Source organism: Solanum verrucosum, unplaced genomic scaffold, assembly GCF_900185275.1.
Source record: "Solanum verrucosum unplaced genomic scaffold, falcon-dt-bn FXZP01000093.1, whole genome shotgun sequence".
NCBI lineage: Eukaryota > Viridiplantae > Streptophyta > Magnoliopsida > Solanales > Solanaceae > Solanum > Solanum verrucosum.
The window spans coordinates 2,339,341-2,362,253 of record NW_026020065.1 but is presented as its reverse complement, the minus strand read 5'-3'; the positions used below and the strand labels follow the sequence as shown (position 1 = coordinate 2,362,253).

At 30.9% G+C, this 22,913-nt stretch overlaps 3 protein-coding genes across 3 annotated transcripts in view; 1 reads left to right on the top strand and 2 right to left on the bottom strand.

Moving 5' to 3' along the window:
- The window catches only part of LOC125823662 (uncharacterized), a 608,951-nt gene that overhangs the window by 187,642 nt on the left and 398,396 nt on the right, over positions 1-22,913 (top strand). The window lies entirely within an intron of this gene.
- Positions 7,813-9,259, bottom strand: LOC125823655 (probable aspartic proteinase GIP2). Its single transcript, XM_049503009.1, has one exon. The coding sequence runs from the start codon at positions 9,205-9,207 to the stop codon at positions 7,885-7,887; it is 1,323 nt and encodes a 440-aa protein (XP_049358966.1). The 5' UTR covers positions 9,208-9,259; the 3' UTR covers positions 7,813-7,884.
- Positions 20,734-22,083, bottom strand: LOC125823609 (probable aspartic proteinase GIP2). Its single transcript, XM_049502955.1, has one exon. It carries the CDS (start codon positions 22,081-22,083, stop codon positions 20,734-20,736), a length of 1,350 nt encoding a protein of 449 aa, XP_049358912.1.

The window sequence follows — 22,913 nt, the reverse complement described above, 5'->3', positions numbered from 1 at the left end:
AAAGACGAATTCAAAATTTGAAAACAAAGGGGCACCACTAAAGGCAAATGCAGATTATTGACTTGATATAACGCAACACCGTCTCGTCTAAGAATTTTATTAAATACCCATAGAACTTATGTCCTAACGAATAAATATGAATTACATTGTATAGTTCGACGGCTCGTTCTGCGGGCCGGTGGTTTAGGCATCACTTTGCATAGTTTAGATTGCGAAACTTGCCACCTATATGTTTTATGAAATTTTTTACTTGCCAACTAATTAAAAACGAAATTGATGTAGCAACGAAGGTTCAAACTCGGGTCGAACAACAGAAGCTCATGAGTCTAAGCTGCCCGCTGGCCAACTGATCCAACCTAAATAAGTCCTTCTAAAATATATGATACTTCTGCAAGGTATTTACACCTATAAATATGAGTTTTTTCAAAGTTAATGAATGCAGATGCACTTTTAATCCACTACGTGGGTTCGCCTCTGCTTATTAGTTCGAGAATTTTGACAAAAGAAAAAAGTCTCAGTTATTTTGCTAAAATATCGAAAGATTGTACATAGTATTCTTTTAAAATGTGTCTTAAAATACATAATTTTGAGTAGGCTACAATTATCAAAGTAACGAATTCATCTGAATCTTGGGACTCATTTAAAGTCGGTTGATTAAAATGATTAAAGGCTACAAAAAAGTATATTTTATAAAAAGTAACTAAGGAAAGCACGAGTTATTAGGAATATTAAAACATTACTTACAAATGAGAACAAAAGTTGTAATATCCAAAGTGCAAGTTGCATGAGTAAACTATGGAAAAAAAAAATTGGCCAGAAAATTTGGTGAGAATTTTATCAGAATGATATTTTATTTATGTTATTTTACTTTTTTAAATATTTTTATCCTTTTAACTTTAATACCTGGTACATTGGATGATAATAATATATATATGTGAAATAATAAGTTAGTTGATGGAATCCATGTCTCGTTATAGAGATTGATTGATATGCCTTTTTGAGAAACTTATAAGTTTTCATCGTGTCAAAGTGGATTTATGAATCCGACACATGAAATAATTTAAGTAGTGATCTAAAGGAAATTAATCATTAAATTAAATTCGTCAGTAATTTAATTTATTGATTAGTATTTGTAATCTTAACATGGAGAATTACATAAGTGTTTAATGGAGAATTTCGAAATATAAGTCGAGGAGTGCAATTACGAATTTCTAATGGAATGATTTGTAATTTATTATGGTAAGAATAAATTCAAATTAATTATTTGGAATTATTTCCATAATAGGAAGCCTCAGTAATTAATTTTGTGGTCCCTATAGTGCCCGTATTTAACTAGAACTCAAAATCCTATTTCTAAAGGGAAAAGGGGAGACAAGCATGTTTTTTCTTATAAAAAGAAAACAAGCGTGTATTTTTTCTAGTTGAAGAAAATAGAGTGTGTTTTGTTCTCCTATTTGGATTGGGAAGAAATCTCTATAATTAGGGATTCTTCTAACCCTAGAAAGATTGATTAGTTTTCTATTCGATACTTGCCCACCCAAGTATTGAGAGAGCTCGAATGTGAACTTGGGATCACTGTAGAAGACTGCAAAGTTGTTGTCTATTGAAGGTCTGTTCTAACTTGTGGATTTGCTTGAAGGTATCTGCTCACGCTTCAAGAGGTAATTTTTGAATTAAATTTCAGTAAGTTATGTGTTCTAGCATATTATATGTGTTCTAACATAAACGGTATTGATTATCTATTATTCATGTAAGCAGTAAGATTCTGGTATGCTTCTGTTGTGCATATATGTTTTCTAACAGGTTGTTACCATTGCATTGCATTGTATTGTTAGTTTAAATAAAATGTTTGTTTTGATTATTACTTAAATTTTATTATTTCGTATTGTTAAACTCATCGTTAGGTAATTTTCATTTCGTATAGCGATTAATTTGGTGTGATCGAGTTTTTACCTTAATTTTTCCTTCTCTTTTGTCTTTACTTGTTATTTAATTATCTTATTGTATCGTTTACCCTACCCTTTTATAGTAGTTGTTCTACATTGTACCCTACTTTTCTTGTAGATTTATCCTTCATATTGTTGATGTGTAGCATTTTGTAACGATAAAGAACTATACAATCAATCGAAATAGGGTGGGAACTAGGGGACTGGAGGGTGTTCACCCAATCCAATTTTTTTAATTTTTATGTAGATATATAGATTTTAAATCCTCTAAGCACAAGACTAGAGATTGGTTTTGTACTGCATTAGAGGGTTTAAAATTCACCTTTAGTTCCAATTTAAAATCTCAAGCACAACATTTTTTTCCAATCCCCTTACTGAAAATCATGAACTTGCACAGTATTCAAACGTTGTATTCATTAAACCAATACTCCCTCCATTTCAAAAAGAATGACTTAATTTCCTTTTTAGTCTGTTTCAAAAAGAATGACCCCTCTCCTTTTTTGGCAACACTTTAACTTTAACATTCCACTTGGCATGTTTAAGACCACAAGGTGTAAGAATATTTTGGTACATTGACATAACTTTAATTTAGAACCACAAGATTAAAATGTGTTCTTTTCTTTTTTAAACTTTGTTTCAAGTCAAACTAGGTCATTCTTTTTTAAACGGAGAGAGTATAATACAATGCAATATATTCTAAAAAATAAGTAACAACCATTTAAACAGAGTAGACTTTTGCTAGTGAGAGCATGTTGACTACCAATTCCAAGTGTGTAAATGGCTTAAATGAGCTTACATAGCTTGGTGTACGGGTTGGGTTAGCATATGATTTCACTTTGTTTATGATAAGATGGCTCGAATCTAACCGTTCGATTTTGGTAGAAGCGAAATCAGATTTTTGATTTTTATAATGAGGATTTCAACTCAAGTGTTAATATTTGAGTTTTAAACTTAATATTTAATTTATACATATTTAATAAATAGTCTGATACAAATACACTATTTGAGCAAAAGTTATTGAGTTCGATTAAACCCACAATCGAATTTCTAGCTCCACCTCTGATTATTGGTAGTTTAGAGTGGTCCAAATTTCACGTTAATCCGATTATGATGATTTTATAATTAAAAAGATACTTATTAGCAAAAGGCGATTCGAAAACAAAGGGGCACCACTATGTAGATTATTGACTAGATATAACGCAACACTGTCTCATCTGGAAGTTTTATTAAATCCCCATAGGACTCCTAACGAATAAATATGAATTACATTGTATAGTTTGACGGCTCATTCTTCGGACTGGCGGTTTAGGCACCACAAGGTTAGATTGTGAAACTAAAAGCGAGCCATCGAACTATACAATGTAATTCAAACTCTATGCATGTTTTTACTTGCCAACTAAAAACGAAATTGATGTAGCAACGAAGGCTCAAACTCAGGTCGAACAACAAAAGCTCATGAGTCTAAGCTGCCCGCTGGCCAACTGATCCAACCTAGCTAAGTCCTTCTCAAATAGTATATATATATCGAGTTTTTTTGAAGTTAACGAGTGCAGGTACACTTTTAATCCACCATGTGGGTTCTCCTCTGCTTATTAGTTCGAGAATTTTGACAAAAGAAAAAAGTCTCAGTTATTTTGCTAAAATATCGAAAGATTGTACATAGTATTCTTTTAAAATGTGTAGTAAAATACATAATTTTGAGTAGGCTACAATTATCAAAGGAACGAATTCATCTGAATCTTGGGTCTCATTTAAAGTCGGTTGATTAAAATGATTAAAGGCTACAAAAAAGTATATTTTATAAAAAGTAATTAATGAAAGCACGAGTTATTAGGAATATTAAAACATTGCTTACAAATGAGAAGAAAAGTTGTAATATCCAAAGTGCAAGTTGCATGAGTAAACTAAGGGAAAAAAAATTTGGCCAGAAAATTTGGTGAGAATTTTGTCAAAATGATATTTTATCTATGTTATTTTATCTTTTTAAATATTTTTACCCTTTTAACTTTAATACCTTTTAACAAAAAATGGAAAAAAGATCAATATTTTTTTTAAAAAAAAATATTAATTTTTTTATTTTCTGACCAAATTTTGGCCATTTAACACTTCCCGTAAACTAATTATGTATCAATGTCCTATCTGAATTTCTTGTCCCCTTCCACGTTGCCCCTTTACCGACAACATTATTTTACGTAAATCATTTAGCATAGAGTATAGACAAATATGGAAATCTGGATTAACTAAGAAACAGAAGAGTAATAATGACGCAATCTAAATTCTCAAACTAATCAATAATGCCACCAGTTCTCATTGATGAATATAATTAATGAGATAAGTTAAATTGTTTTATTTCTCATTCGATGTTTGATTTTTATATTAAAATTTTGAATAATTTAAATTTGTATAGTATATTACTCATGATAATAAGATTGATATATGCATTCGGAGTTTGAATTCCTTTGTGTTTCTAAAGAAGAAGGTGTGCACACACTTTGAGCATCAGACCATGGTGCTCCAACTTCCTTTTCCAAAATCCCATTTGTTCTTTGATGAACGAGGAGAAGGATGAAAATATAATAATATACAATGTAATTTTATAAATGGGGTTTGAGACGAGTGTTTTACAATTCTTGTATATTGTGTATTTTTTTCTAAAATGTATACTCTAAATAAAAGGGATAAGTATCAAAAATACATCTAAATTATTCTTTTTTTAAAATTTCATATATAAATTATTAAGAGTGTGAGTTTCATACTTAAACTATCACTTGTTAGTTTGAGAAACACACTTCAGTGGTGAGTTTAATACACTTACTCTCTTTTTTATTTGCAAAAACCTTGTCACATGCATGGCATTCCACATGGATAAAATATTTCATCTTGACAAAAATTAAATAAACTATTAATATTAGTTAAAAGCTAAGTATTTTTATCTAAAAAAATAAATATTTTTGTCATCCCACCCCACCACCTCATCCTCACCCCCGACAAACCCCCCATGCTTTTATTTTTATAAATTTATTTTATAAAATACTTTAAAAAAATTTAGACCTTAGCCCCTCCCCCACTCCTTCCTAAAAATTGATATTATTTTTATTTTTAAAAAAAAAATTCTACTCCGCCCATCTAACCCTCCGTTCCTAATTTATATTTATATTATTTTTTTTACATTTTTCTCATTTTGTGTTAGATTGTACATATATTTTTAGGAAGATATATGTTTCTACTTGCTTACCGAATATAACAAAAATAAAAAAATTATTTTTAAAAAAGTCTTGCGAAAAGTAAAAAATACTATTCTAAACTATATATATATAACACAAAATGAGAAAAAAATTTGGAAGCGGAGGATTATTTGTTTTTTTTTAAGAAAAAACTAAAACAATATCTAAATTATTATTTGAAGGGATTTTGGGTGGGGGGAGGGGGGGGGGGGATGAATTCCGAATTAAAAAAAAAAGATTTTTTTCTAAAAAAAAACTAAAAAATTTGGGTATGAAACTCTAAAAGAGGAAATAATCTAGATGTGTTTTTTACCTTTATCTTTAAATAAAAAAAGTAACATAAATAGAAAATAACAAGCCATAAATAATTTTTAGATAATTGTACTTAAAATTGATATGATAGAGATTCCATAACACTATGTTCCAAAATCAATTTTAATTTATTCATTTTTTAAATATATAAATAATAATTAGTGTAAATATTAATTGGGTTGGAATGAATAATAAATCTGCTGATTCATGATGAAATATATGATAGTTTTATTTTTAAAGATTATCTCAGCTATTATAATTTTTAATGTTATTACCTTTCTCAAATATTAGTTAAAACATATATATTTTTACATTATTAGTGATTTATTTGAATTTATTAGAAGGAGTATTGAAAAGTTTACTTTTTACTTATTTTCCTTATAATAAAATTATAAAATTAAAGATACATAACATATAAATCTCATAGACCATGAAACTTACGTTATTGCACATGCTGCATAAAATATCTCACCTCACCAGAGGTGTATCCAGGATTTCGGCTAGATGGGTGCACGATTACGAAAAAATGTATCTCTAATATAAATTTGATCGATTTGACTTTTAGTTTGTAATATGATCATTAAAGTTTAAAAATTATAGGTCCAAAATATATAATACTACTAGTTTTAAATTTTGATATACACATTTGATTTAATTATATAAAAAATTTACAATGCTAAATTTTTTAGGAATTCTCAATGTAACACACTTGAAAATTTTGAAAGAATAAAGGAAAAAAACAAAGAAAAATTAGTTGAAACGATAAAAGTGTAACTGATAACCACTTGAAAAAATGTTACTCAAAGAGACAAGATAGATATAAGATTTAAATTTTTGTCTCTCATTTAGAGAAGTGCACCCAATTATCATCGCATTTTTATATGATACATTGAACATGGGTCACACATCTATATTTAAATATTTTTTTAAAATATAACACTACTATATATGATCTAGAGAAGGGAGCATGGGTTCACGTGAACCCACAACACCCCCTCTAGATACGCCTCTGCACCTCACACATTTCATTTTTTTAAAACACTAGACTTAAATTTAACTATACCATTTTTCGGACGCGGCTCCCCTCCAATAGTGTTTGTGTCCAGTTTGTCCAGTGTAGTGTTGATCTTGTTACACTTGTAAACGATCAAACCTAAGGGCCAAAATGTGCTTATGAAATACACCTCATAAATCATGGTTAAATTAAGAGATTTGTATTTCTTTCTTTCCTTATTGGTAGCATGTTTCTAACCAAAAAACTTTAATCGATTAGTTAGATTTTTCCTTTTCCTCTCGACCAATTCTCTTTTTCTAATTTTTATTATTTCATGATTTTTTTTTTTTGTTTAATTATATTAATTGTTTTTTAGAACTTCAAAAATTGATAAACTTTCACTACCAAATTCCAAACTCGTTTAAATAGTATGTTTTCTCCGTCTTAAAATACTTACGAAGTATTATTTTGGATAGTTATAAATTGTATGAAATTTTACTAATATTTTAAATTTGTGTTCATTATTTTCATATGAGAAAATTACAACTTATAATACTTTATGTATAGCTTTCCAATATATATATATTTTTATTTTAAAATATATACGTTCATCATTTTGATATGAGAAAAATTATAACTTATAATATATTTTGTATAGCTTTCGAATATATAAATTTTAATTTTAAAATCTAATTCAAAATTTTCCAATCTTTTTAGAATATTTTCATGATTTTTTGTTTAATTGTTCGAGTAACGTCTCCAAAAAATTGATAAACTTCCACCTCCAATTCCCGAACTCACTAAAATTATATATTCTCTCCATCTCAAAATATTTGTTACAGTTTTTTAAAGTCAAATTATATGAACTGCTATTAATATTTTAAAATGTATATGAAAAATTACTAACTTACAATATTTTTTTTATGTATCTTTTGAATATATAAATTTTAGTTTTAAAATCAAATTTAGTGCTTTACAATCTTTTAAAAGAAAAGAAATCCACAATAAAGAAAGAAAGAAATACAAAACTCTTAGCTTAACCATGAATTATGAGGTGTATTTTTTAAGCACATTTTGGCCCTTAGATTTGATTATTTACAAGTGTAATAAGATTAACACTACACTGGACAAACTGGACACAAATATTACATCCCCATTTTCCGATTACATAAATAGTTGGAAATTATATCTCATACACCCCACTACATTTATGATGTCTCTTTCAAAAGGATGGGAGAACGGTAACTTTCTCACATAATTGACTAGGCCATTATGACCGTCAGAAAATGAACAACCAAAAGAAAACATATAGTACATTTATTCTTGGCCAACTCCATAGAAAATAAAAGAAATTAATTACTATTACAACTGTTCCTTCATCTGAATCTGATATTCAGATTAAAAATCATCAAGCTTTTGATGTAAAATTGAAGTTGCCACATGTTGTTTGACTAAATAAAAGTGATGAAGTATAACCCAATCTTTTGTTAGCAATGTCAAATTGCAAAAAGTTGTTTTCAATTTGATGTGCTCCAATGACTATAGAAGTTGTTGGTTCAAATTCAAGTCCTCCATCCACAAATCCAAGACAAAGCACGTCATCATTCACCGCCACCATAGAATTCGAACCCCAAATATTCCAAGATGTAGTAGCATTTATGTTTCCCAACACTAGTTCAATAGGTGGAACACCAGGGCCAACACGAGTACTTCCCAAGCTTGTTCTATTATAACACACTTCAAACGGAGCCACGGGTTTCACCCTTGGAACCTTAGCAAGCGATTTAGCAAATGCCTTTGTTAAAGCTTTGTAAATAGAAGTCTCTAACTTCGTGTACGGATCAACTGTACTAATTTTTGTTCCACCTTTGCCATCTTTAGTTATGTCCAACAATGTGGTGTTTATTGGCACGACGTTACCATTTATTTTGATAGATGTTACTCCAATAAAATACTCCACCGAAGGCTCCCCTACAAAATACGACCCTGATGTACTAACAGGGTTATTGAGAAGTGGAGTGTAAACAAGTCTCTTTGAAACATCCATTCCAGGAAGAAAAACATAAGGACTATCACCAAAGAAGATAACACCACGAGAGGTTGTGGATGAAGTCAAGCATATAGCGAATTTTCGAGGTACATGAAAAGCATTAGCCAATTGAGTAGGAAATCCTACATAACCATTTCCAAGTCCAAGAATCCCTTTGACTCCCTTTGCTAGTTTCTCAAGAAGGAAAGTAGAACCACAGCCAAAAACTACTGCATTTGTTGAAAAGTATTTACGAGGATTCGAACCATCGGTTGATTGAAGTGAAACAACTTCTTCAGCAAGTTCACCAGTAGTGCTAGTACGAATAAAGGGGTTATAAATAGTTTGTCCACAAGTGTTATTGTTGCACCCTGGTGAAGGAGAACCTACACATGATTCAGTACACGCACCGGAGAAAGAACGTTTACAAGGGATGGTACCACAAGGGACAGGTTTATAAGATGAACTAACATAACCTTTATCACAATCAACCCATAAAAATCGTTGACCAAGATCAATCGTAAGTTTGGCTGGGACAAGGGGTGTTCTTTGGTAAATGGTTGTGATAAATTGTTTAGTGGCTGCATCTTTGGTTATTGGAAGAATAAAAGCTCGAGGTCTCGGAGGTGTTTTGGCTGAGGAGAGGGAGAAGAAGAGGAGCAAAGAGAGAAAAAAGGATAGAGAACTTATTTTGGAAACCATTGTTAAGTTTGGATAGAGTGAGTAGAATTTGGAGATGTAGAATCTTGATTTATAGTGATGTGAAGCTTATTTAATTTTAATTTTTTTTGGAGCCGTTAGGTAACTTTTGGGCGGACTAATCTGAATTCCGTTCGGAATTATACTTTGTAGGATAAAGTGTTTCTGACCGAAGAATTATTTTTATTTGGAAAGGGGCAGAGGAAAGCAGAAATGGTTTTATTACTCATTAATATATACAAGTGGACATGTAGAGAATCCAAGGAATGATGAATATTGAGTAGAGTGTATTATATATACTAACTAAATACTTAATAAATATGATTACTAACCTGAGTTGTGGTGGAGTAATGGAACTGCTTCATTCTTAATAAGAGAACTTGAGTTTGAATCTTGAGTATGATGAAAATTATGTTGGGAGCGTTAACCTTGAAATGGATCCTACAATGCGTGATTCGAATTTGGTCAGAACTTTAGTACTAAATTTCAGACTTCAAATGATGATGATGATAATAATAATAATAATAATAATAATAATATGGCTGCCAGATCATTTTGTCCGAAGGAAGAAAGAAAGGGAATGGTGGAAGCGTATCCCATTACTAGATATTTGATGCCTGTGCCAGTACGAGTCAATATATGTTACTCTTTTTTAATCTTAATTATGGACACAATATATGTAATTCTTGTTTTCAAATTTTGAAAAATCAACCAATATTTTATATGTTTTTTTAAAAAAAAATATTTTAAGTTATAAGTTTGTTGTAATTTATAGTATTTTTTACGTAATTTTTGAATAATATATGTTACTCATGTTCCAATTAATGTGAATAATCATAAATATTTTAAGTTATTAATTTGTGAATTCTAGAACTTTTAACGTCATTTTCAAATAATATAGGTTACTTCTTCTATTCCAATTAGTGGATGCATCTTTGGTTACTGGAAGAAGAAAAGCTCGAGGTCTCGGAGGTGTTTCGGCTGAGGAGAGGGAGAACAAGAGGAGCAAAGAAAGAAAAAAGGATAGAGAACTTATTTTGGAAACCATTGTTAAAGTTTGGATAGAGTGAGTAGAATTTGGAGATGTAGCATCTTCATTTATAGTGATGCGATGCTTATTTAATTAATTTTAATTTTTTTTGGAGCCGTTGGGTAACTGTTTTGGGTGGACTAATCTGGATTCACGTCGAAAAATCAGGATAAAATATTTCTGACAGAAGAATTAATTTTATTTGCAAAGGGGCAGAGGAAAGCAGAAATGGTTTTATTACTCATTTGTTTTAGTCTATACCAGTGGACATGTAGAGAATCCAAGGAATGATGAATATTGAGTGAGTACAGTGTATACTAAGGGATCGTTTGGTAGAGTGTATAAAAATAATACATAATAAAGTCATTAATAATATATGTATTAGTTATACTTATATTAGTTATGCATAAATTCTTCGTTATGCATTGTTTGATTTGGTGTATTAAAAATAGTGTGCATTGTATAAAAATATTTGTATTGTAACAAATTTTGCATTCAAATTTTAAAAGACATTTATTTTAATAAAGAATATGTATAACTTTACTTTTGTTTAAGTCTATCACATGTAAATTCAAATTAATCCGTATATAAATTGCAAGTACCAAACTTTTCAGAAATATAATATATAAATATAATTCTCTCGTCCCACATAAATCCAATGTACACATGTTGGTATTGATTAAAGTAGATCTAGACAACTACAGACTTCACGATAACTTGTGATTCCTATTCAAACAGAAATTAAAGCACAACCAGAGTGGAAAGAGATATATACAAGGATACAAACAAATTGATTATGTGCAATATTAATCGCAAATACATTAAAATTATAAGCCACTTGTAATAATATGAAGTTTTAAATTAGAAAGGAAAACAGTAGTAGGTGGAAAACAGTATTTAGCAACTAACTACTAAACAATGGGCAATCTTTATAAGACAGCATCCAATGCTTATATCTTTGCATTTTGATATCCTTATTCAACAATATTTTAGCAGATTACAAGGAAAACTGTGGACCAATGGCAACTGTGTTTCATAATTTACAATGATGAATTCATAGTTTATAATATGCATGGTTCCTAGTTGGCATATTCTTATTAGCTCATTTTATCTTTCTCATCATGTTTCATAACTTTTTTTTTACATAGTTGATACTGTTTTCTTTTTTCTTTTTTTTTTCGCATAAAGAGTGACCTCTAGTACTCTCCATAGTCCAAATTAAGTCATCTAAAATTTCATTTGTTTGTACTTAATAAAAAACTTAACAAATCTATTAGTTACTTAGATTTGAATCTTAAGTATCAAGTGTATTTATTTTATGATTTTATAATATATATTTATTCAAGGATCCTTACATAGTTTGTAGTTCACCGTTGCTCTATGGTAAACTATCACCATTGTTAGTTATCACTTTATAACCATCATTAGCAACCACCATTAATATAGTCATCAATCACCACTGATAATCATCACTATCAACCATCATTATATAACGTTATCATTCACTATTATCACTAGTTATTACTGTTGTCCACCATATTATAGCTCCCACCAGGAGCGGCTCTAATGAGTTGGGACAAGGCAAGTTGTTAGCCCCCAAATTTGCAGCCACATTTTCCCCATCAAAATAGGTTATAGAGTTTTTTTTAGAAAAACATATTGAGAACTATTTTAATATATTAAAAAAATCATATAAAAAATAAAAAAATATTAGGAGAAGTTTAAGAGAGTCCGGAGCTAAAACGGTAAAAAAAATTGTTAAAAATTCCAAAAGGGCACATCAATTTTTTTTAAAACCAAAAGGGCAAAATTGCTCCTGACGAAGCGATTTTCTTCTGACACAATGATGTCATTAAAAATAAAAATCGCTGCCCTAGCAACGATTTTGTCCAAAAACTTTTTTTCTTTTTTTTAATTAAATATCGCTGTCGCCACAGCAGCGATTTTAAGTCTAATTTTTTTTTCCTTACGTCGCTACAGGGGCATCGTTTTTCATGCCTATTGTTGATGTATACTCAATAAAATTGTTGAAGCGTGAGGAAAATTAAATTATATAGCATAAATAATAATAAAAGAATATTGAATTAAAAAAAAAACTTCAAAAAGGGCAAGATTAAACACATCAAAAAAAAATTATGTTTTTTTTTAATTTTATCAAAATCGCTGGAATTATAGCGATTTTTAAAAAAAAATCTTAACCAATATCACTGCTATAGCAGCGATTTAACTTCTTTTTTTTTTTGAGAAAATCGTAGCGATTTTTATTTTTTTTAACGGAACAACGTCAACTTTTGTCAGAAGAAAATCACTCTTGATAGAGCGATTTTGTCCTTTTGGTTGAAAAAATTTTGATGTGCCGTTCTAGTTTTTTAAAAGAAAAAAGTTAACATTTTGGCTCCGGACTCAAGTTTAAGACATTTGTAGTACAATGTGTCAAGAAAGATTTATCTGGTTGATGATTATTATCAATTGAATAAGAGTATTAGCAACTTTGCTTCTTAAATCGCTAGAAGGAGAGTATAAAAAAACTATCAAATAATTATAATTTTCTCTTCTTTTTTGTGAGCTAGTTTTTCCAACGGGTAATGAAATTATGGAGGAAATTCTTTGGTTAGAGTAGTATAAACAACACATGTTTTTGTGTAGAATTTGTTATTGTTGACAAATGTCATTAAACCAAAAGAGGCCTTTAGGGGTAATAAATTTCCTTTTCGTGGCAATACTTATTGCCGCAAAAATATTTAGCGGCATTTAATCAAATGTCATTGCATCTTATGTTGCTAAAGCCTTTAGCGGCATTTTAATAACGAGTGCCGGTAAAGACCAATATTATTGCCGCTAAAAGTAATTACTTTTTGCGGCATTTATTCAGAGGCAATTACTATTGCCATTAAAACTAACCTTAGAAATGTAATATCAAGCCTATTTTGTGGCTTTCGTAATTGCCGGTAAAGATACAACAATTGCCGGTAAAGATACAACAATTGCCAGTAAAGAAGACTTATTTTAGTGGCATTTACCATGAAAAATAAAATTAGCCATGAATTAACCCTAATCACATATTTAGTCAATCACTATTTTAAAACTACAAAAATAAAATTCACAAGAGAAATAAGTTCAAAGGCAACAATGGACAAATTTGCCAATTTCAAAACAATGTCATTCACTTAACAACATTCAAACTCAATACATCCACTTCTTTGTCTATCCATGGTAAAAAAAATTATGAATTATCGAAAAGAAAAGAATGCATTCAACAGTGTAGACACAAAGAAATTGATCAACAAATTTTTACACTAGATAAATTATGGCACCGTCCCGCGGGATCACGAGCATATGCAATCTGTGTCAATTGTTCTGTTTTTGCAAATGCTTCAACATCAACCGGAATTAGATCTGCCTTGATCCAACACCAAGCTCTTGTTTCAAACTATAAATTTCCTATGACAGTTAAAAGCTTTGACACCTCGACTGCTTATGGATTCAAATTCTCGAACTTCTGCCCACTCAGAGTTCTTCTCATGCATGCTCTCTAAACTCATTAGCATATCCAACAATTGCCTCGGCCAACGGATGCTCACTATTTACCTAAATAGAACCAAGTGATAGTTATCAGTTTCACATGTTAGTATGGACAAATCGATTTGTTCCTCTTGATAAAAGATTCTAGTTAATTAAAATTGGTATAGAGGTATATTATGCCACTACTTTTAACTGGATACTATGTGACATATGCAAGATGACAGAGAAAAGCTACATAGATTAGATGTCTATAAAACTAGCTAGCAGTGTATGACTAGCATAAGAAACAAAGTGATAGGATAGTCCAACACTAGAAAAACATAATTGAGAAGGGGGACCGATTAATGTTATAGTTTTGGAAGAACTAAAAATAAAGAAGAATAAATAAAGGAATCTGCTTGAAAAGATACCTGTAATGCCCTTGAGTTTTGCAAGTGAATCAGGAAGTTTTATTAACCTTCAGGTTCATTGCACTGAGTTCTTCTCCTGATCTCAGTGACATTTATTGAGACTGGCATACCTTGTAAGTGTATGTTAAGTCCATGGCTGAGAAGCACCATTACACGTTCTCCGTGCCTTTTTAATGCTGCTATATGCTAATGCAATGTAGAGAGAGCACAAATTTGACAAACTCAGATATCATAAGTATATAAAAATATTAAGATTGAGCTCTGAATTGACACACTTGGAAGATCATTAATGAACCTAAAGGAAGTTCTTCATCATTGTTGTCACACCCCTTTTTTTGGCGCACGGTGGATATGATTTTTCCAATTTAAGTGATGTTATTGATTAAAGAGTCGTCACTTGGAATTGAGTTATGGTGTTCCAAGTCACCTTTTAGTTTAATCCCTAATCAAAAGGAAATGACTCTTTATATGGTCTGCAAACTAGAAATTCAGATAAGAAATTATGTTGACCGAGGGGAAGGTATTAGGCATTTCTCGAGTCTCGTGGTTCTAGCACGGTCACTTTTATTGACTTATACTTATCTTAATATATTTTGGATAATTTGTGTCTAGAGGCCATGATTTGCTTATTTATTTATTTTCTTTTTTATTGTTGAATTTTTATTAGTTTGAACCTAGATGCGTAACCGCATTCTTGGTCTTGACATTTAGAGGCATAACTTTCTTTTCCCCACGAGTGCATCACTCCAAATAATCTCAATTTAATCCTCTGGGTTTGTATTAAGAAAAATTAATTATTAAACAATTTGGTCAAGGTGCGTCACCGCATCCTTGAATTTCTTTTAAGTGTTTCAAAGAAGATGTGTAACAAACGTTCTTAATTGAAACCATTTTTTAGCATACCTAAAGCTCATCTAGTATTAAAAACTCTTACTCTTATTTTTGTGAATTCAAGATAACAAATCTTTTTGTTCGATTATTATATTATCAATGATATTTTAAAGTAAACTAATCTCTATATCCAAAGATTCAACCAACCTCAAATGGAGTAAACTCAAGTTCAATAATATAACTTATTTGTTTGTTTATTGGGTAATGTTATCCAAAAATACATAAATTAAAATAGACAAATGACAACAATATTAAGCTACAACAATGTCATAAAAATAGTGGCTTAGGCACAACAAAATAGAATAACAATAATAATAAAAAAAAATTCCTTACATGATAATAATATTTTATTCATCTTTTAGAAATTTGCACTAAGAAATAACATAAATAATAACTCAAGATGACTAATGGGCAGTTTAGTTAATTTCTCAAAGTAAACTCAAGATGTCAATATTCATTTCAATTAAATTATGAATGAAACAAAATTATATAAAAAAAACTGATCACATAATTACATCAAATTTCATAAATAAACTAAGAGTAAGGTAAAGTTGATTACCGCAAAATCTTGATTGGAGGTCGATTAGAACACGCACAAATATGTGAAAGTGATGAGAAAGTAAACAAAAATATCAATTTGTTGGTGTTTTTTTTTTTTTAAAGGAAAATCAAAGAAATGTAAGTGTTCTTTTTTTGGTTGCTGCCTTTCATTTTCTGTGTGCTGTGCGTTTTCTTTTTTTCTTCTTCTGTTCCTATGTGTCGTGTGTGTTGGTTGTACTATTATTGTGCAGAGGGGTTAGTGGGGTTTAGTTTTAGGTTTTTATTTATTATTTTAATAATATAATATATTATATAAGCTTGAAAAGCTGAAAATCTTAGAACTAGGTGAAAGAGTTCATGATAAGATTTATTGTTTGTTATACACCTCTGATTTGGAGTTCGATTATAATTTTGATTCAGGTTCTGAAGAAGAGATTGATTTGCTTGATTTATCTTATTGTATTCAGTATGATAATATGAATACTTGCAATGCTTGTCATGGTGATATTTGTTCTTGTGAAAATGATGAATTTTATAAATTGCAACCTCAATTTGAAGATTTGAATATGAATACTATTACATCTGATAATGTGATAGAACTTTTAAAAGAAGTTACTGATAATAATCTTCGTGAAAAAATTATTCAATTAGCTGTTAATAATAATGCTAGTTCTAGTTCTTCAAAAAATTTGATAAAAAAGAAGATGAAATTAAAAAATTAAAAAATGAGAATCAATCTCTTAAACAAAATCAAATGATTTGTGATCATAGACTTACTCAGATTGAAATTGTTAATAACAAAGGAAAAAATATTGTTGAAGATGATGCTCTTGCAAAACCTATTAATCTTGATCCTAGACAAGGTATGTTTTTAGGAATGATGCAAATTGTTACTGCTCATAAATGGTATGTTAAATGCACCATCTTAATTGACAATAGTTTTTCAATAATTGATATTGCTATGATTGATAGCGGAGCCGATGTTAGTTGTATTCAAGAAGGTCTTGTACCTACTAAGTATTTTGAAAAAATAACTCACATGGTTAAATATGCTTCTGGACATGCTTTAGATATAAAGTATAAATTATCTAATACTCGTATTTGCCAGAATAAAGTCTGCATTCCACATTTCTTTTTTCTTGGTTAAAAATCAGTTATACCTTCCAATTATACTTGGAACCCACCATATAAATGTTGTCTATCCATTTACTAGCATAACTGCTAAAAGATTTACTGCTACTTATGAAAATAGAAATATAAATTATACTTTTATCACTAATCCTATTTCTCGTGATATAAATGCTTTGATTAATATGAAACAAAGGCATGTTGATTCTTTACAACTAGAATTGTTTAGTATAAATATATTTGATACTTTGAAATCAACCAAAGTACAGGAAAAAAGTAAAATTGATTTCTGAACAAATTGCTATTGATATTTGTGTTGATCATCCGAGTGCTTTTTGAAATCAGAAAAAGCATATTGTTACTCTTCCATATGAAGTTGATTTTTCTGAGAATGATATTCCTACTAAATCTCGTCCTTATCAGATGAACACTGAATTGGTAGAAATTTGCAAAAAGAAATTGATAATTTGTTACAAGAGGGTTTGATAGAACCTTCAAAATCACCTTGGTCTTGCACAACCTTTTATGTCAATAATGTTGTTGAAAGGGAACGAGGTGTCCCTAGACTGGTTATCAATTATAAACCTTTAAACAAATATTTGAAATGGATTAGATATCCTATTCCAAACAAAAGAGATTTATTGTCAAGATTATATGATGCCAATATATTTTCAAAATTTGATTTAAAATCAGGATATTGGCAGATCCAAATATTTAAAGAGCATTCTTATAGAACAACTTTTAATGTCCCATTTGTACAGTATGAATGAAATGCTATGCCATTTGGTTTGAAAAATGCCCCCTCTGAATTTCAGAAAATCATGAATGACATTTTTAATCCATATTTGGATTTTACCAATATTCATATTGATGATATTTTAGTATTCTCAAAAACATTGAAAATCCACATTAAGCATCTTGATATCTTTAAGAAAATTGTTATAAAAAATGGTTTGGTCATCTCTAAATCAAAAATGAGTTTGTTTCAAACTGATGTTCGATTTCTAGGACATCATATTTGCCAAGGAAAGGTTACCCCGATTCAAAGATCTATTGACTTTGCATCAAAATTTACTGATGTTATTACTGATAGAACTCAATTACAAATGTTCTTAGGGAGTTTAAATTACATATCTCTTTTTTATAAAAAAAATATCTCGTGATTTGACCCCTTTATATGACAGGCTGAAAAAGGATTATAAATCACCCTGGACATAGTCATACCAAGTTGGTAAAGGATATTAAACTTCGAGTTCAATTCTTATCTTGATTAACTCTTGCTAACCCTGCTTGGCAGAAAATTATTGAGATAGATGCGTCTAATATCGATTATGGTGGGATATTAAAACAAATAAATCTCAATGATAAAAATGAGTATTTGATCAGATTTCATTATAGGAAATGGAGTGAGACTCATAAAAAATTTGCTACGGTGGCTCATGAGATGTTGACCATTGTTAAATGCGTATTGAAATTTCAGGATGATGTATATAATCAAAAGTTTTTGATAAAAACTGATGCTCAATCGGTTAAATACATGTTTAACAAAGATTTTAAACATGATGCTTCAAAATTGATATTTGCTAGGTGGCAATCCCAGTTAGCTCCTTTTGATTTCAATATTGAATATAAAAAAGGAAGAGATAACTCTCTTCCAGACTTTTTATCTCGAGAATATTTAAATTCATCATGAGTTTCTATACAACATTTGTTGACGAAAAAACTTTAGTTACTATTCTAAAGATTACTCCCCTTAATAAAGATTTGCAAGAATTGATAATATGCAAAATTATCAACAATACTATTAGAGAAGATTTCTCTATACATGTTTATGAAGAAATTATGTCTATCGATGATGATGATATATCCGAATAAGACAAAATGTTATGTTTGCAGGATGGACCCTCCTTGGGTTACTAAGGGCAAAGGTAAGGGAGATAATACAAGGGGAAGGGGAAGATCATCCCCAGGATCATCATACGAATCCTCTTCTAACGCCCCAGTTATACAAAGAGAAAGAATGAGTTTGATAAACTCAAAAATCTCTCAAAGTGAGGCTTCTTCTTCGGTACATCTGGAAGATATCCCAGAAGACAGTCTGTTATACGCACATCTACAGGCTTATTTGTCACAAAAGCAAAATGATACTTTTGCATCAATAGCCAAACAAGACAATGATGATATCAAGTCTTATGAAAAGGTATCGAAAAAAGAAATGATATTTCTTTTAGAAAACTCTGAGATACAGAGGAAAGAAGAACCCTGGAAGATATTTCAGCGGTACCTAATCAACGGTTTATATTTTCCAGGTGAGTCATACAAAACTCAATCGTATTACGAAACCATTCTGATAAGTATTGATAGTGTTGAATTCCAACACTTTTCAGGCTACAATACCAGTGAGAATGTTTATAACTTCTCAAAAATGATAATTAAACAGATCATATCTGTTGAGGATTGGGGTATCTCCACCATGAAAGAAAGGCAGATCAGCCTAAACAAAATTGTTATGAGTTTCACATACTGGACTACATTCAGACCTTTGATAAAGTCATCTATTATAATAATGATAGACACAAACATACATAGTTTATAAAGGTACGTGCAAAGATATTTGCAGGATCAATTCCTAATTGGTTTTTAAATTGGTGGTCATTTCATGGCCTAACTAAAAAAATATTACCTGATCCATTTGTCAAATTATATAAAGAATGGGTTAAAGTTTCTCCAGACCTTAATGAGTTATACAATACAGATCATATATGTTATCAGGAAAAAATAGACCAGATTTATTTCTTCATTAAATTCTCTGTTCCTTGGATTCACAAATGGACCCCGAAAGTGGGATTCACCGAGGAACAAATTTCTTGTTTATACAAAATTTCTTATAATAATTTTTGGGATAAATTAATGAAAAAGGATCCCAAAACTAAAACGTTATATGGGCAAGAACTGCTGGATCTTATTTCAAAAAGGATCTAAGAATATGGTATAACTCCCCAAAAGGGAATAATTGTTGATAGCTCGATCGGGCATATTGCCAGAAAAATCTCCATTCAAGATGGAGATAAAGAAGCAATGATCAACAACTACTTGGAAGAAGTCAAGAGGAGTCTACTCCTCAACATCACTCAATATGAGAACTCAGACACTTCTATGAGAAGTGAAACAAGCGAAGACGCTATAGATGATATCCAAGAAGCTCAACCTGTTGAAGTAACTACATCAGAAGATACTCTGAGAAAGGCGGAGGATTTACTCAGAAAATTAAAGGAAAAAGACAAACTGTAAAGGCATCTCTATAGTAAAAAGCCATCATCAATAGTAGATACACTGTTGATCAACAATAGATACACTATTTAGGGGATAGATGAGACCCAACATTGTAGTTGCGCCGATTTCCATTGCCGTCATGCTGATTTCCATGGCCGACCACTTGAATTTCATTAAAGGGCGAATATGGAGGAAAATTCAAAGTAAAAAGGAATTGGGGGAAAATTAAATAATATTACAAATTGAGTTTCATTCTATCCTCTTTTACTGGCTAAAGTTTAAATGCCGGGAATAGTATAATTTATATAATGTATTAGTGGCAATTTTGCCACTAAAAGCATCTTTTGTTGTAGTGTGTATATTTTATGCCATGTTTTATTGGGGTAATTATTCAGATTGTATGCCTTTAACTCAATTGCATGATCCGGAAAAAGGATATCTTGTTGATGATTGTATTATAGTGGAAGTCGAGCTGAAAATTGTGTTTGAGCATAGCGTGAAAAGCTTATCTTAAATTGGACCTTATGTTTGATCAATCATTGATGTACATAAGAGTCTCCCCTATGTTAGTTCTCAATTTGATGTCCTCGGTAGTCGATTTTTCTCCACCATCCACAAATCCTAAGCAAATTAAACATAAGTTATTATAGTAGATCATAAACCTTAAAAAACATCATCGACTTGGACAAAAAATGTCCAAACACACCACACAAACAAACTAAATAACACAACATTTTACACAATCTCTCGTCCTCCCACATCTTGACCCTGAGTCGACCCAAAATTGAAGTTGGCACACGTAGTTTGCTGGAACAAGAGCGAGTTACTGAAACCAACCCTCTTGTTATCAATATCAATTTGTACCAAATTATCTTCAATTTGATGTCCTCCTATCACAATCGATGTAGTCGGATTTTCTCCACCATTTACAAATCCTAAGCAAAGCACTTCATCTGTAACGGCCACCATTGAGTTAGCTCCAGAGATAATAAACGAAGGTGTCTCGCCATTTTTACCTTGTAAAACAAATTCAATATTTGGAACACCTGGGCCAACTCTAGTACTAGGTAAACTACTACTTTTGTAACACATCTCAAATGGTGCAACTTTTTTAACTCTAGGTATAGTTAGTGAGTGAACAAATGCCTTAACTAATGCCTTGTAAATTGAACTCTCCAACTTAGTATGTGGATCAATTGTACTAATCTTTGTACCCCCTTGTCCATTTTCTTCATTTATTTCCAATAATAAGTTATTTATAGGAACCAAATCACCGTTAACTTTAATAGATTTTACTCCAATAAAATAATCCGTTGATGGCTCACCCCCAAACGATGATCCAGCAGTACTAATCGGGTTTGTTAGAAGAGGTGTGTAAAGAAGGTTTTTCGACACATCAATGTTAGGAAGTAATACATATGGACCTTCACCAATAAATATAACTCCAGGAGAATTTGTCGAAGAGCTCAAACAAAGACCGATTTTTCTAGGTCTAGAGAAACGAAAAATTAATTGATTTGGAATGGCTACATAGCCATTCCCAAATCCAGCTATTCCCTTAACCCCCTTAGCTAAACCTTTAAGTAGTGAAGTATCCGCGCAACCAAACACAACCTTACTGGGCTTTAGATACGGGCCGGGCTTCAGCCCGTCCGTATCCTGGATGGTAATAACATCCTCATTAAGCCTGGTACCTGTGCTGGTACGAGAAACAGGATTGTATGCAAGATGTGAGCAAGTACAATCTTTATTAGGATGTCCGGGTGATGATCCCGTACAATTACCATCACACGCTCCAGAATGCGAAAGTCTACAGAGCAAGGTGTCACAAATGAGAGGTGTTAGGGTTGAACTAACATAGCCATTTTGACAATCCACCCAAATGAAACGTCCACCAAGGTCTACCGTTAGTTTTATGGGGACAAGGGGAGTTCTTTGGTTAATGAGTGTCACGTATTGCTTAGTGGCCGCGTCTTTGGTTACTGGCAGAAGAGCACGGCGTTTAACGGGCTGGGCTGTGGAGGAGCTGATGAAGAGAAGCAGGAGAGTTAAAAAGAGAGACAAAGGAATATGTGTTGAAGCCATTGTAGGAGTTAAAAAGAGGAGTGTGTGAAGAAGTGGATAGCATAAACATGTTTATTTATAGTAGAGCAAGGTTTCCTTGAGTGGTTAAAAATAATAAGCATCGGTCGTCTCAATTTATGTAGTAATGTTTGATCAGAATAATAGTTTAAGAAAGTTTTCTTTTCGTGACCTCATAGTCTAAAACAAACAACAAATACTCATATGGTAACATTAATTCATCTTAATCAATCACGAAGTCAGGAATTTTGTTAAGGTGTTCCAGATTTAATATAAATATATGTATATAGAATATTTTCTTACTTATAATTTTCATATAAATAGCATAAATCACCAAGGGGTTCAATTGATCATCTTTGAGTATACATGGCTACGCTACTGATCTTAATGAAAATAAAATAACATTTTAAAATATAAAAAGATGGTATAATTTCTTTTGAATAAATTAAAAAAACAAGTAAATCACGTAAATCAAGATAAATGGAGTGCTGTAATGAATTACTAGTATATTCCCAAAGGCAACATGAACATGTCTGTTAGATCTTTTTTCTATTTATAAATAAGTTGGATTGAACTTCAACTTGATAAACAAGTTGGAGTTAAAAATAACAAATCCACCTACTTTCAATTATATGTCGTGTAAAGAGAAAACCTATGTCAAGACGTGATAGAAATTGACAGAAAACAATTACAAAATCACAAGGCTAGGCCAAAAACCTCTTATTTCTCAATTATGTAGTAAAGGAAAATCTAATTAGTCCTTTTTTTGTGTGTGGTGAGTGCGCGCGTGGGGTGGGGGCATGACATTTGATAAATTCTTCAATCACACGTGA